The 15,133-nt window shown below is 16.4% G+C and overlaps 5 protein-coding genes across 5 annotated transcripts; 1 reads left to right on the top strand and 4 right to left on the bottom strand.

The window, feature by feature from the left end:
• Positions 1 to 764: 764 nt before the first annotated feature.
• On the top strand, positions 765 to 1,961 carry PRELSG_1201300 (conserved Plasmodium protein, unknown function; the record flags this gene model as incomplete). The annotated part of the gene is made up of 1 exon (XM_028677774.1): positions 765 to 1,961. One exon carries the CDS (start codon positions 765 to 767, stop codon positions 1,959 to 1,961), a length of 1,197 nt encoding a protein of 398 aa, XP_028534130.1.
• Positions 1,962 to 2,746: 785 nt separating this feature from the next.
• SYN18 (syntaxin, Qa-SNARE family, putative) lies at positions 2,747 to 3,901 on the bottom strand (the record flags this gene model as incomplete). Its single annotated transcript, XM_028677773.1, has 1 exon — positions 2,747 to 3,901. The coding sequence occupies one exon, from the start codon at positions 3,899 to 3,901 to the stop codon at positions 2,747 to 2,749; it is 1,155 nt and encodes a 384-aa protein (XP_028534129.1).
• A 369-nt stretch (positions 3,902 to 4,270) lies between these two features.
• Positions 4,271 to 7,531, bottom strand: PRELSG_1201100 (conserved Plasmodium protein, unknown function; the record flags this gene model as incomplete). Its single annotated transcript, XM_028677772.1, has 1 exon — positions 4,271 to 7,531. The coding sequence occupies one exon, from the start codon at positions 7,529 to 7,531 to the stop codon at positions 4,271 to 4,273; it is 3,261 nt and encodes a 1,086-aa protein (XP_028534128.1).
• A 727-nt stretch (positions 7,532 to 8,258) lies between these two features.
• PRELSG_1201000 (conserved Plasmodium protein, unknown function) lies at positions 8,259 to 11,533 on the bottom strand (the record flags this gene model as incomplete). The annotated part of the gene is made up of 3 exons (XM_028677771.1): positions 8,259 to 8,360; positions 8,471 to 8,662; positions 8,828 to 11,533. The coding sequence occupies 3 exons, from the start codon at positions 11,531 to 11,533 to the stop codon at positions 8,259 to 8,261; spliced, it is 3,000 nt and encodes a 999-aa protein (XP_028534127.1).
• A 271-nt stretch (positions 11,534 to 11,804) lies between these two features.
• PRELSG_1200900 (conserved Plasmodium protein, unknown function) lies at positions 11,805 to 14,462 on the bottom strand (the record flags this gene model as incomplete). The annotated part of the gene is made up of 16 exons (XM_028677770.1): positions 11,805 to 11,836; positions 12,045 to 12,070; positions 12,242 to 12,282; positions 12,389 to 12,452; positions 12,541 to 12,557; positions 12,627 to 12,661; positions 12,729 to 12,794; positions 12,890 to 12,937; positions 13,017 to 13,038; positions 13,175 to 13,280; positions 13,363 to 13,428; positions 13,551 to 13,593; positions 13,678 to 13,734; positions 13,865 to 13,973; positions 14,089 to 14,156; positions 14,240 to 14,462. 16 exons carry the CDS (start codon positions 14,460 to 14,462, stop codon positions 11,805 to 11,807), a joined length of 1,023 nt encoding a protein of 340 aa, XP_028534126.1.
• Between the last annotated feature and the right edge of the window lie 671 nt (positions 14,463 to 15,133).

Raw genomic sequence — 15,133 nt, 5'->3', positions numbered from 1 at the left:
AAATTAAATGCAGGTTTTTTTAATTTTTACACTTTCATCCAAAAAAAAAAAAAAATTATATAACATATTGAATCATAATTTTTAAATATTTTTTTTTTTTTTTCCTTCTACAACCTCAATTTTTATTAATTTATGCATTTAATTTAATTTTTTATATTTAAAATAAAAATTCTTAAAAAAAAATAAGTAAATTTTTTATTTTACTTATATAAAACCCTAATGAATATAATCGATATATATAGAACTAATTATTTAAAAAAAACTTAGAAAAAACAAGATATACTGCTTTAAATATCAGATTTTTATTAAAACAAGCAATAAAAACAAATGATTTAATTTTTTATGTTATTTTAATTTTTTAAAATAAATATATCTTACATAAGATCCCTTATAATTAAAAAAACATTTATTTACAAATATATATATATAATTATTAATATATATGTGTATATATTTATCTAATTTTATATATTTTTTTTTTATATATAAGTGAAAGTTATTCAAAAACTATTTTTTGAATAGTGTTATAATTTTTATTGAAAAATTTGTATTTTTAAAAAAGATGTTATAAATGAACTTATTTAAATTATAATTGTTAATAAGTATTTATTAATTTTATAATTAAAAAAATTTTTTACATTATTATAATATTATAATTAAAAATGAGTGTTTATTAAGATTTATTTTATAATACATATTTACGAATTCTATATAAATATATTTAATTTGTTTTTGTTTTTTTTTTTTTATTGAAAAAGTATAAAATGCAAAACATAGAAAATAAAAAAATAAAAATGAAATTTAAATTGAATAATATCAATAAAAAGAATACTCTTAATATAAATAAAGGAAAAAATGATTTAAATTCAAGATATAACTTTAATTGTACAAATAATAATACCACACAGAATAATTTTATAAATAATAATAAAAGTTCATTAGAAAATTCTAATTCTAATAATTTAAAGAATAATATAAAAATAAATATAGTAAGTTCTAACAATAATAATAATACTACTAATAATATTAATAATAATAACAATAGTAGTAGTTTAAATGGTAATAACAATAATAATAACAGTAATTTACTTCATGGAAATAAGTATATTTTGAAAAGTAATTTAAAAATATTTTATAAAAATGAAATAATACCTTTTTCTTTTTTATATCATAAAATATTAACTATATTAAAATCTCATTATAATAATCATATAAGCAATAATAATCATATAAGCAATAATCCAGTAGTAGCAAATAAGGGAATTTCATTTTTTCATTTGGAAAATATGCTAATTAATTTTGGATTTAAAGGTGTTGATATAAATAATCATTTTTTATTAAGTTATTTAGCATCTTCAAAACAAATTAAAATTGATTTAAATGAAAAAAGAATATGTTACATTAATCCTTATATTGATATTACAAATATAACTTCATTATTAAATAAAATAAATAAAAATGGATTTTTATATGGTTATGAAATTAATGATGATTTAATTAGCACTAACAAAGATATATATAAATGGGTAAATACCTTATTGTTTGAAAAAAAAGTTAGGTGTATACGATCAAATAATAGTCACTTAAGAGGAAAGTTAAAATGTAAAAACCTCCCAACTTTTTGTGATATCTATTCAAAAAATAAATGTGATAATTGTTTTTACAATTTGAAAGGTTTTATATTCTTTCCGCTTGCTTATGAACATATCGAAAAAGAACGATTCACAATTACAAATGATATCAAAACACTATGGGATGAAATCACTTTACCAAATCTTGATAATATTTTAAAAGAATACAAATTAAAATCTACGAATAATCTTTTTTTGAATGATAATATTCAAAAAAGAAAAAATAAAGATGATAAATTTGCACCTATTCTTAAAAAAATGAAAAGAATTTACAATACTCATCTTTTTACACCAGATGAAATTAAAAATGAGTTTATTCAAAAAAAATAGATTATATAAATATAATATAAAAATTATTAGTACTCAATATTCGTTTTAAATACTGTAAAATATGTAAACTTTTAAAAAAAAAAAAATACTCGTTATTACATAGAATTGTGAGGAAACAAAGAAATCATATGTTCATATTAAGCTTAAAATTATACATATATATTGTATAAAAAGTATATTAGTCTAAACTTTTTTTTTTTTTTTTTTTTTTGCATAATTATTTTATCAAAAAAGTATATTACTACCTTTTAAATAACTAATTTTAATTTTGTCATGGTTAAAATCAATTAAAATAAATGAAAAAAAATAAAAATAGTAGTATATAAAATGTAATAGAAAATAAAATTAAGCAAGCATCTCATTAAATTATCTTTTCTCTTTTTTTTTTCTATATATTCAATTTTTTTATATTGAAATATATATTCTATAAAATCATTTAACAAAAATATTATCCTATAAATTTTTAAACTCATTTCAAAATAAAATACTAATTCTTTATTTAAAAAAAAAGAAAAAATTTCCCTTTTTTTTTTTTTGAATTAAAACTAAAAAAAAATAAGAGAAAAATAGATACAAAAAAAATATAAAATTAGACAATATTAAAAAAGAATACGAAGTATTTATAAATTTCATAATTTTAGTAATAGTAATTAAATAAAAAAAAAACAAAAATTAATGTGTGCTTAATATATTTCTTATTAATATATATATACTAGTATTATGTATTAATAATTATATCCATATATTCATTTAAAATATTTCAACATAAGTATACATTTATATATTTATCTAAAAAAATCGAATAAAAACAAAAAAATAGAAGTACATATTAAAACAAAAAATATAAGGGAATTTAAATTTTTCTTTTTTTGAATTTTGCTTAAATAAACATTTCCATGGGATACATTTTCTATGCTTTCTTCTATTATATTTTCAATCATTTTTAAATTTTCATTTTGCTCATATATTTTATTAACAAATACATTCATTAAATTACTTATTTTTGCTATTTTCTTTTTTGTTTCTATTATATAAGTGGTTTCTTCCTTTTCAAATAAATCAACGTATTTTTTAAATTCTAATTTTTGATTATCATTTAATAAATAATCATCATAAAAAATGCTGCTATTATTCATCCAATCTTTTTTTTTTTCTTCTTCTTCTTCAATATAATTATATTTATTGTACATGTCATTTTTGTCTTTTTTTGTAAAATTGATTTGATTATTTTCTCTTTTTCTTAAACTTAATTTATTACTATTATCTCTATCAAATTTTTCATTTAACTCTGTGCTTTCATTATTAACATAAGTTTCATTATCATTATTATCTTCATGTTTTATATTTAATCTTTTATTGTTGCTACTGCTATTGTTTTTTTTTTTTAATATAATTGAAGAACAATTAAAAGAAGAATCAACGTTAAATTGTTTTGATTGATTATCATAAGAATCCGAATATATATTATTATTTAATTTATTAAGATAATCAAAATTGAATTCTATATTTTGAATATCATAAAAATAAAAATTAGTAAATTTATTTAACTTAAAATAATAATCACTTAAATTCTGTTCATATTTATTAATTATATCAATAAATATACTTAATAAATTATTTAGACAATTTAAAATATGTTTATGTATTTCTATCTGAGGTTTTAAAAAATTTATTTCTTCTGATGCTCTATTTATAGTATATAATAAATGATCTTTATTTTTTATTTTTGTTTTATTTTCTTTAATGTATTTATTTTTTAAAAATAATCCATATTTTTTTAAAGTGTTATTATCTATATATTCACAATTACTAAATAATTTTGTATATATTTCGCTGCTTTTAATGAGAAAAGGATCTTTCTCCTTTTTTTCTCTTTTTACGAAATTCACATTTTTATCAAATTTTTTACATAAATATATGAATTCATCAAAGCGATTCATTTTTAGAAAAATTTAAAAAAAAATTAACAAAAAGTAATATTTTGCATTCTTAAATGATAAAAAAAAAAAAGAAAAAAAATTAAAAAAAATTAAATAAATTAATTATACATAAATATAAATAAAAAAATAAAATAAAAAAATAAAATAAAAAAATAAATAAATAAAATGAATAAAATATATCCATATACCTATTTCTTTTACTTTAAAAAATATATATATATATATATATATATACCTATACTTACACATAAGAAAAAAAAATTAATACCTTATTTTTAAGTATAATAATAAATATATATATTCAAGTTAAAATATATAAATATATACGGACACCAATGAAAATAAAATACACATATTATTATTTTAAAATTAGCTAATTTCATTTAATTTTAAATTTAATAAATAAATGGATTTTTTACAAAGATTCTGCATATATTCGTTATATTTTTTATCTTCATACATTTTGTTTTTTAAGGAATAATTTAATAAATATTTATATTGTTGTATCGATTGAGATATAAAAATTTTATCATCAACTGATGATAAAGTTTTGCAAACATAAAAATAAATATCAAAATAAGATTTTTTTTCTTCTTCATTTTCAAAAATTATCTCATTAGTTTTTTTTTCTTTTTCGTAAGTATTTAAAAATGAAAAATAATATTTTATTATTTGCATTATAGTTTTTTTTTGTTCTAAACTTAAATTGCCACCAAGATTATCATCAAAATTTAAGTTTTTTTTTTGGTTAATTGTATTTAAATAAATATTTTCATTAAATGTGTTAAACTTCTTACATATGTAAACATCTTTTAATAAAAGAGCACACTTTAAAATTAACTCTCTTTTATATGATAAATACTGTTTATTTTCTATATAATTTAAAGGATATGTTAAGGAGTTTATTATTTCTAAATAATTCTTTATATATAAATCAAATGATTTCGTAAAAAAATTGAAATAAAAATATGACTCACTCGAATTTAATAAAATATCTAAATGTAAGGTTGTTTGATCAAATAAAGAAAAATATTCAAAACTTTTCTTCTTATATTTTTTTATATTCTTAAATAGAAATAGAATTTCATTATAATTATAGCAAAAATAGTGGATATGTTTTATGAAATTCATCATATTTTCTTCCTCTTTATTTTTTGATGATAAAAAAGAAATATATTCCTTATTATTCCTATATTTAGAGAAACGTTTATATATTTTTTTTATTTTATTAATAGCTAAATTATTATATTTTGAATCATAAAAGTTACAAGATTTTATTTTCATATTTACCAATTTTATACTATTAAATTGAAAATTTTGAATAAATTCTTCAAAACAACTTGCATCTATATCAATTTTTATCGACATATTTTGATATATCATTAGAATAAAAATTTGTTCAACTATTTTATCAATCTCTTTTAATTCACCCTGGAAGAACTTAAAAAAAGACATTTGTTCATAAGTATTATCGACAGAAAAAATATTTTGTTGTTCTTTATTATCAAAATTTAACTTACTTTCTTTTAAAATGTGTTGATAAATGAATCTATATATAATATTATTATCAAATATGGAAATATTATCAAAATTATTTCTCTTTGTTCGTTGAAATAAATTTTCAATTGTTTCAAAACATATATTTGCTGCTTCAATGTTTATTTCATTATCTAAATAGTTTATACTTTTTTCTATTTTATTATTATTATCATAAATAAAAATTTTTTTATCTTTAAAATATTCTTTAATATTTTTTTTATCTCTATTTATTATATTATCATTTGCAATTTCTTTACTCTCAGAATAATCTATTTTTTTTTTTTTAATATTATTATTATTAGCAAAAGTACTAGAAAAATTTTCATAACTAATAGCTTCATTACTAACATTATTTATATTTTCTTTTTTCTGCTCATCCAAATATAAATTATTTTTGTTTAATAAAGAATGAGAAAAAGTTTCTATCTTTTCATTGTTTTCATATATGTAATGCACATCTTTATAAGTAGCTAAATTATAACCATTTTGAGAATAATTTAAATAATTATATTTTAAATATATTATATAAACTTCTAATAAATTTCTATAATTCATATATTTATATTCCAATAATATTTTTTTTTCTTTTTCTCTTTTTAGAATATCAAATAGTTTGTAAACATCTTTAGTCATATAAAAGGAAACAAAATTTAAGTGTTCATATATTGATAATAAATGTATATCTAAAAATATATAACTACATTCATTTATATTATTGTACAATGAAATAAATGTATCCATTATCTTTTTTAATTTTTCATCAAAAGATAAATTTTTATCTATTATTATATTATTGTTCCATCCATCATCAAAATAATAATTAAAACCATTTTCATTACATTTACTAGAACAATGAAAAATATCCTTTTCATTCATCAAAGGAGAACCCTTTATTATTTCACATGTTTTTTTCTCTTCTCTAATATTTGTATCATCATTTATCTCTCTTTTTTTTTTTTTTTCTAATTCTGTTTCCTTTGCTTCTCTTTCTATTTTTTCTATATTATTTTTTAAAAATATTAGATGTAAATCAATAGTTTTTAAAACAAAATATGTAGAAATAGAAAAAAAATTAAATTCTAAAAATACTTCATTAAGACTTTGCAACACATTTATTTTTTCAATTTCTGTTTTATCTTCATCTGCTTCCTTATCATCTTTCTTAATATACTTTAAAAAGAAAAGGCTATATGTTAAAAAAAAAACAGAAGTATATATATCTTTTTGTTTTTTATAAATTATTCCTATTGTCTTACAGATATCAAATAAAAATTTGGGTACAGATATTTCATATTTTATAAAAACATTTTTAATATAAATATAATGAATAATTTCTTTGTTTTTAAAATAATGAAAAATATTTAAAAATAATAATAAGCTAACATTCAAATAATAATTATTATCATTTAATAAATACATATTATAAAAGCATAATGAAATATATAACAGATTTAGTTCAAAAAAAAAATTATTCTTATTATTTCCTTTTAAGTTTTCAGTTTCTTTTTCCTTTTGTTGTTTTTCGATATATATTGTATTATCATGTTCATCTAAGTCTTCATAACTAGTCTCTCTACAACAAAAATTATTATCATACCTTTTTTTATGAAATAATTCATCTCTATTATTTTTATTATTTTCTAAATTATTAACTATTAGCAATATACATATATGAAAGGCAAAGTTTAAATCATTACATATTTTTATAAAATCACATTTATTATCATTGTTCCTATAATCATTAGAATCTTTTTCATATCCTATGTTATTTTTATCTTTTTCAAATATTTTGTTTTCTTCACAATTTTCATCACAATGCATTTCTTTTAAAACTGATCCATTTTTACTTTCTTTTAATTTCGTTTTTATCTTTTCTATATTTTCTTTTATTAACTCTTTTCTTCTTTTTTCCTTGCTTATTTCCATCAATAGTTTATTTTCTTCATTTTTTTCAATAATTTTTTTAACATATAAAACAAAATAAATTACATAATTAGTTATCAAATCATTAGTTTTTATTGATTTCAAATTTTTTAGTTCATATAACTTATTATATAAATATTCCTTGTCATATATAGAATTTGAATCCATCATAAAAATAGAATATTTCTCCTATAAATAATAAAATTATTTATAATTCAATTATTTTAATTAATTCTTGTCTCAGAAAAAAAAAAAAAAATATATTAATTTACAAATACTAAATAATTATTTTTATCTACTGATCCATTTATTTATATTTTTGTCATAAATATTTATATTCAAAATACTTTTTATAATTCTACAATTACAATAAAATAAATGTATATTACAACCACTTAGAAGTTAAAAAGACTTGTTCTTAAAAACTTTATAATTATATTTATGTATATGTACATGTTTTATTTTATATTTGTCTTCAAGCATTTGCATTAAAATATAATTACAATAACATTTTTCAAAATAGTATAAAGGTTATTTTCTTTAAAAATAAAGAAAAAAAAAAAAAGCTTAGACTTTTTATAAATTATTACTTAATAATAAATACTAAGTATAAATAATAATAATTAAAGTAAAATAAATAATTAAAAAAATATATTAATACAAATACTGACATAAAAAAAAATATATATGATATAAAATTCAATGAGATAAAATATCCACTGATTTTACTTTTTATTTAAAAAAAAAAAAAAAGAAAAAAAAAAAAAATGAAAAATAATGATTTAAAAATATAATTATGAATAATATAAAAGAAAATATATGAAAATTTAAATGCAAAACTATAAAAACTTTTTAAATATTCTATATAAAAAAATATTTAAGCTTTTATAAAATATTATACATAATTCTTAATAAAATTATTTAAAAACAAACAAATAGAAATATATTTTTCCTTCATTTTATTTCTGCTTGTTTCAAAATATGTTATATCATTTACCTGAAAAAGGAGGAAAATTTATAATTATGAAAAGAAATATAAATCATTTTGAAAAAAAAAAAAATAAATAAAATTTGAAATTTATATACATATTTCTATTCTTTAATTACTTCTTTCAATTGTTTTAGACGATAAATAAATAAAGATACAAAATAAGGATGATAATACATAATAAAATAAATCAATTTTAATATTTGAAAAAAAAATTTCTTCTTTTTTTTTTTTATTTGACTTTCTTCATTATTCTTCATTTTATCTTCATTTATATATTTCAAATTTAAAAGAGATAAAATTAAACAATCCTATGATGAAATAAAAAAATTTAATGTATAAGAATATATAATATAGTTGTGAATCTCTAAAATATAACTAAAGAATATTAATAAATACATACAAGAAATATTAATTCTGTGTATATATAATGAAAGTATAAAAATGAGAAAACAGATAATAAAACAAATGAATACCTGTATAAAAAGAATATCCTTTTTTTTTAAAATATGAGTTACTATATAAGCATCAAATCTCATAAAAAGCAATGAAGTAATGGATAATAAAATTTTTAATGAAAGAAAAAAACTTTTTTCATCTTTCTGAATTTGCTTGTTACATAAATTATAATAATTATCTTTAATAACATCGAAATTATGTTGAGGTAAGTTTTCATTTTTTTTATGCAAAACATTAAAATAATAATAAAAGAAAAAATGAGTGCTAAAAAAAATAATATTTTTTACATTTCCTTTGAAACTATTATCAGTATTCTTAAGATATTCATCTTCACATATTATATAAACAAAATTTAAGTTACTTAATTTATCTACTGATATATTTAAATTTTCAATTAAATCATAATCATTAATGGAATTTTCAATAATTAATGAGTTATCAGAAATATCTTTTTCTACATTTACTTCAAGAAATTCTATTATATTAAAAGCACATTTATTAAATAAATTAAATAAAATTTTTACATGAGTAATATTTTTCATACTGATATCAAAAATATATAGAAAAAGTTTTGAGATAAAAATTTTGTTATTAAAATAACGATCAACGTGAACATTTTTTACTACTAAAAGAAAAAAAAAGTTTTCTTCTTCTAGAAAAATAGTAAAAAATTCTAATAGTTTTATAAAATCGTCAATATAATGAACATTTTCATGAATTAAGTAATTGCAAAATAATCGTATCAATAAATTTATTTCCTCATTAAACTCATTTTTAAATTTTTTAAAATTGTTGGAATTTTCATTAAAATCTTTAAATTTGCTTTTTATATCTTTTAAAAATTCTAATAAAATTTCAATAGATTTTTTTATTTTAGATATAATTACATAGACATCTTTTATTTCTAAGTTATTATTACTTATTAATGTGTTCTCAACACTTTTATTTGATAGCATATCACTACATACTTGTTCCTTTTTCTTATTTTTAATAATATTTTCGTAAATATCTTTTTTTTTGTTATGATTCACATTATTATTAATGTCATTATTACTGGAATTGTTATTAATATTATTATTATTAATTGTGTTATTATTAATAACTTTATAATTATTTTTTACATTTTCACTGTTTCTTTCTATTTTTTCTTTTATTTCATATTCATCAGTCAACGAATAATTATAACTTACATAATTTATGATATTTTCCATATTGTTACATATTAAATGAAACATTTTTTTGAAATGTTTGTTATTAAAAGTATGATTTTTATTATCATTTTGATCTAAATGCTTTATAACATCTTCAAGAAATAAGTATAATTCTACGTTCATATAGGATAAAGGTGTTTTTAAAATATCAATAGAATCTTTATTGACAAACATAAAATTTAGACAGGAATATATGGTTGAATATAATGTATATAAGACTTTTTTTTCTTTCTCAGATTTTATTTGAGAAAATAGATATATAATGTTTGCATAAAATTTGTAAATGATATTTTCATCTAAAATATAATGAAAACTTTTGTTTTTTATATATATATTTAAATGAGTTAAACAATTCATTGATGTAACTATATTTTGTTTATCATAATTTTCAATTATTTTATTTAATAAGTAAAAATATTCCTTTAAAAATTTATTGTCATGAAGTTTTAAAATCAAATTGTTTAAAAAAAGTAAAGAAATATTTATATTGTTCTCATTTAATAGCATTTGAGAAAAAAAAGATTCATCAATTGTCTGAAATTTTATATCTACTTTGTCATTATTGTATTTTTTTATTTTATCATCATCATCCTTTTTTTTATATTGTTTATCTTCACCTTTTTCTGTATTTTTTTTTATTTTATCTTTTCCATTTTTTAATTCTTTAATAAATATGTTTTCTTTTAAAACGCCCAAAATTAATTCAATTAAACAAATATTCTCATCGTGATAATAAAAATCATGTTCTTTTGAATCAAAATTTTCTTCATCTTCCTCAGAAAATGCAGAATCAGAATTTAAATTGTCACTATCTATTGTTTCAATCACATCATTGATATCTCTTTTTTCATTATTACTATCCATAATATTTTCACTACGATATTTTTTTTTTAAACTTTTGCTAAAAAAATACATTTCAACATCAACGTCAATATCATTATTTTCATCATTATAATAGGTTGTATTTATTATATCTTCTGTTTTTAAAAATTCTTGAATCTTTAGAAAAAAAGTTAAGCATTCATTATAAATTACATTAATATCTTTCATATCATTCTCATGATATGCATTATTTTCTTCTTTTTCACTCTCACTTTTACAATTTTTAACTTCTATTTCATTCTTCTCATCTCTTTTTATGTTATTTTCTTTTTTTTCAATTTTATTAATTTCCTTAGCTACATTTTTAATATAAGATAAATAATGGTAAATAATAGAATTTATAAAAGGCAAACATTTTTTTAAATAGAGGAAAGTAGAGTTGGCTACTAAGCTATTGATTAAACGAAGAGTAAATAATTTAAATTCATTTTTTGAACGTAACAATAAACAAATAAATTCAACATCTATTGCTTTTAAAACATTAATTTTATCATCTTGTTTTAAATCTTTTATATTTTTCGTTAACAATAGAATGTTACAAAATTTATTTTTCGTATTCTCACTATCTTTTATATTTTTTAAAATCTTTTTTATTTTGTCATTATTATTTATCTCACTTAATTTTTCCATCTCAAACTCTATTTTTTATGTTCATTTTAAATATTTATAAATATCAGGAATATAAAAAACAAAACAAAACAAATAAAATTAAAAGAAGTAAAAATAAAATGGCATGTATATTCTGCTCTTTACGATAATTAATGATATCACTGAATAATTTTATTTGAAAAAATAACAAAAAATAAGAGAAAATAAAAAATTATTAAAATAATTTTTTTTTAAAAAAAAAAAAAATGAAATATAAACATTTCACTAGAAAAAAAAAATTTCTTTTTTATTTTCATCGTAAAGGTCCCTCATATCCTTTGAATACTTTTTGAGGTAATAAAGAAAAATCCAAAAAAGATAAAAAAAAATAAAAAATATGAATTGAAATAAAATAATAGTAATAAAATATAAAATAACTTAAATAAAATTATTGAAAAAAAAAAAAGATTAAATGAATATTATAACAACGTTGCTTTTATAGATAAAAATTATATAATTATAAAGAATTAAAATTATCATTTTATTTTTTTACATATTCTTTGCATAGGATCTCTTAAACTAAAAAGATTGTAGCAAAAAAAAAAAAAAGTTAAATACAATAATATATATATTAATTTTTATTTTTACACTTTATTTTATTATTATTATAAAAAATAAAGATTTTTTTTTTAAAATAAATTTTATTGTAACTACTAAGATATTTTTTTTTTCGTTTTTTGATAATATTACTTTTTATTATTTTTTCCAAAAATAAATCCTTCATGAGAAACCTAATTAATTTTATCATCATTTTTTTTATGAAATATTTTAAAATATATAGAATTATACATTTTTCTTTTAATTAATATATTTTTTTTTATTTCAAAAAAAAGTTACATATTTAGGAAATCCTTTACAAAACCAAGCATAATTGCGGAAGTTTTTGGACGCTCCTTTTACACTTTAGACAAAAATAAAAATTAATAAATGTTAAATATTGTTTTAATATTTCATTTTTATTTTTATAAGGAACAAGAAATGTTTCTAACCCATTAGCAGTAGACATCTAAAAATAAAAGTAAAAAAAATTATGTACAATTTTTTATTTTCTTTTAAATTATATATATTGTATTACCGTAAAATAATCACATTCAATTTCTTTACATTTTTCTAAAAAATATGATTAAAAAATTACAATATTTTATTATTATTTTTTATCTAGTTTATAATTTATTACTATAAATATCATCTAAATTCAAAGCCGTATCCATTTCATATATAATTTCATTAGTTTCACAAACTCCTTAAAATATTAAATAAAAATAAAATTATATTTATTATAATATTTCAATAATTCATCTAAAATATTTTTTACTATTAATAATTTTCTGTTTGTACCTTGTATATTAGGAGACACTTCAAAATTCCTAGGTATGTTTCCATTAACTGTTGTAAAATAAAAGGTAATTATATTTTTGTTCGTCTTTTTACAAATAAAAAAATTTTTAATTTTTTTCTTCTTTACTGTAAGACATCTTAATATAAATCTAAAAAAGAAGAAGAAAAAAAAGGAAATATAATTACTCTTTTTGAATAACTAAATATTAAATAATTATTTTGTTTTTTTATATAATTAATTGTATTATATTTGATTTATATTTATTTTATTAATTTTTAATTCACCTTGGAGTTTTTTTGAATTATAGTATTTTTATAAAAAGATGATTCGCATAATGTATATCCATCATTATTAAAAATTACAAATACACAATTATTTAAGTTATTACATCTAATTGAAACAAATATATAAAAAAAAATAATAAAATAAAAAAAAAAAAATATATGACATAATTAAAAAAATATTTTTGTACTCCTGTTCTGCTTCATTTACATCTACATATTTTTTTTTAAGCAAAGGGGCTTCACAAGTCGCGTTTCTATAAAATAATGTTAAAAAAAAGTTCTATTATTTAACAAAAAGAAAATTTTTTTTAATTATTAATATATATATATATATATATATATAATGCTTTTAATCAATAGCATAATAGAAATTTACACATCATTAACATGAAGATATAATCCTTTATTTGATATTTCACCTATAAAATTTATAAAAAGAATAAAACTTTTTGTATTAGTTAATTAAACTTTATTTTATTTCTTTACTTTTTTTTATAACAAACTTGCTTCAAACTCAACGTTCCATGTATAATTATTTCCTCTTTTGGATTTTATTTTGTCTATTAAAGTATTATTGAAAATAACGAATATATCAAAATAAAATACTGTTTCATTTTTATTTTTTATAATATATAGTTTTATTTTATTATATTTAATTTGAAAATATTAATAAATATGCTATTGTTATACATAAAGGAAAGGTTTTTAATTTAATAGATACACAAGAATATTTGACAATAAGTTTATGAAAATCTTTTATCAAAGATAATATTTTGAATGTTTCGTTATTTATATTTATCTTAAAAAAATAAGAATAGTTAAATATACTTAAAATTTTGTTTTTATTATTAATAAAAAATTAATTAATTATTAAGATTGTCATTATTATATATATACTATAATTTTTATTATACATCGCAATTTGTTCTTCCTTCACAGATCATTTGAACAACCGGCAGCGTATGGGGTGCATCTAATGAATCTAAAAAGGAATGTTACAATACAAATGCGTTATTTTATTTTATTTTTTTTTTACTAAATTAAATAATATATATATAATATAACCTTTTTTGATCAAAAATTTATCAACAGATGGATTTCCATAACTAGCATCTAAAATATGAATGCTTTTATAACTATCACAGTTTAATGTTATAGTTTCATTTAAATTCCCAATTAAAATTTTTAAATTACCATTTAAGATTTCTTTTTTTCTTAAACATTTTGCTGTATGATTACATAAAGCTATAATTAATGCAAAGGAATTAAAAAATGTTAAATAATTCATTTTCATAGACAAAATAAAATAATAACAAAAATACAACAATTAAACTAAAATACACAATACCTTAAATATATATTTCGCTTAATTTTAAACAGTTATAACTATCTAAAATTATATTGCATCTTCTATTTCTAATAATATAATATTAGTAATTATAATATGCTACTATGGACTTTATAAAAGTTATATGTGTACATACACATATATCTATCAAAAGATAGAAAAAAAAAATGTAATTAAAATAATACAAAAATTTATATAAAAGGAAAAATAAACTAAGGAAAAAGCATATAAAAAATTAGACAAATAAGAGTATTTGATTTTTATATGTCTAACTGTTAAATATAGATAAAATATTATTTAAAAAAACCTATAACCATATTCAAATTTATGATTTAATCGTATATTTGAGTTAAACGTAGATAAAAAGTGAGACTTTTTCATTATGTTTATATTATGTTACTATTTAAGCGAGATATAACATGAAATTTTGGAAAAATGTTAAAACGATATTGTACTTGTATTTTTAATTTCTTTGTTAATTTTATAATTTTTAAATATTACTTATGTTACAAAAATATGCATTTTTTTCACAAAAAAAAATTTTTTTAAAACCTTATAAATAAATTCGTCTCTTTATTTCTTTCATATACGTTATTTTATGTTTTTATTTA

The sequence above is a fragment of the Plasmodium relictum genome, assembly GCF_900005765.1.
Source record: "Plasmodium relictum strain SGS1 genome assembly, chromosome: 12".
Taxonomy (NCBI): domain Eukaryota; phylum Apicomplexa; class Aconoidasida; order Haemosporida; family Plasmodiidae; genus Plasmodium; species Plasmodium relictum.
This window is presented reverse-complemented; position numbering and strand designations above follow the sequence as displayed.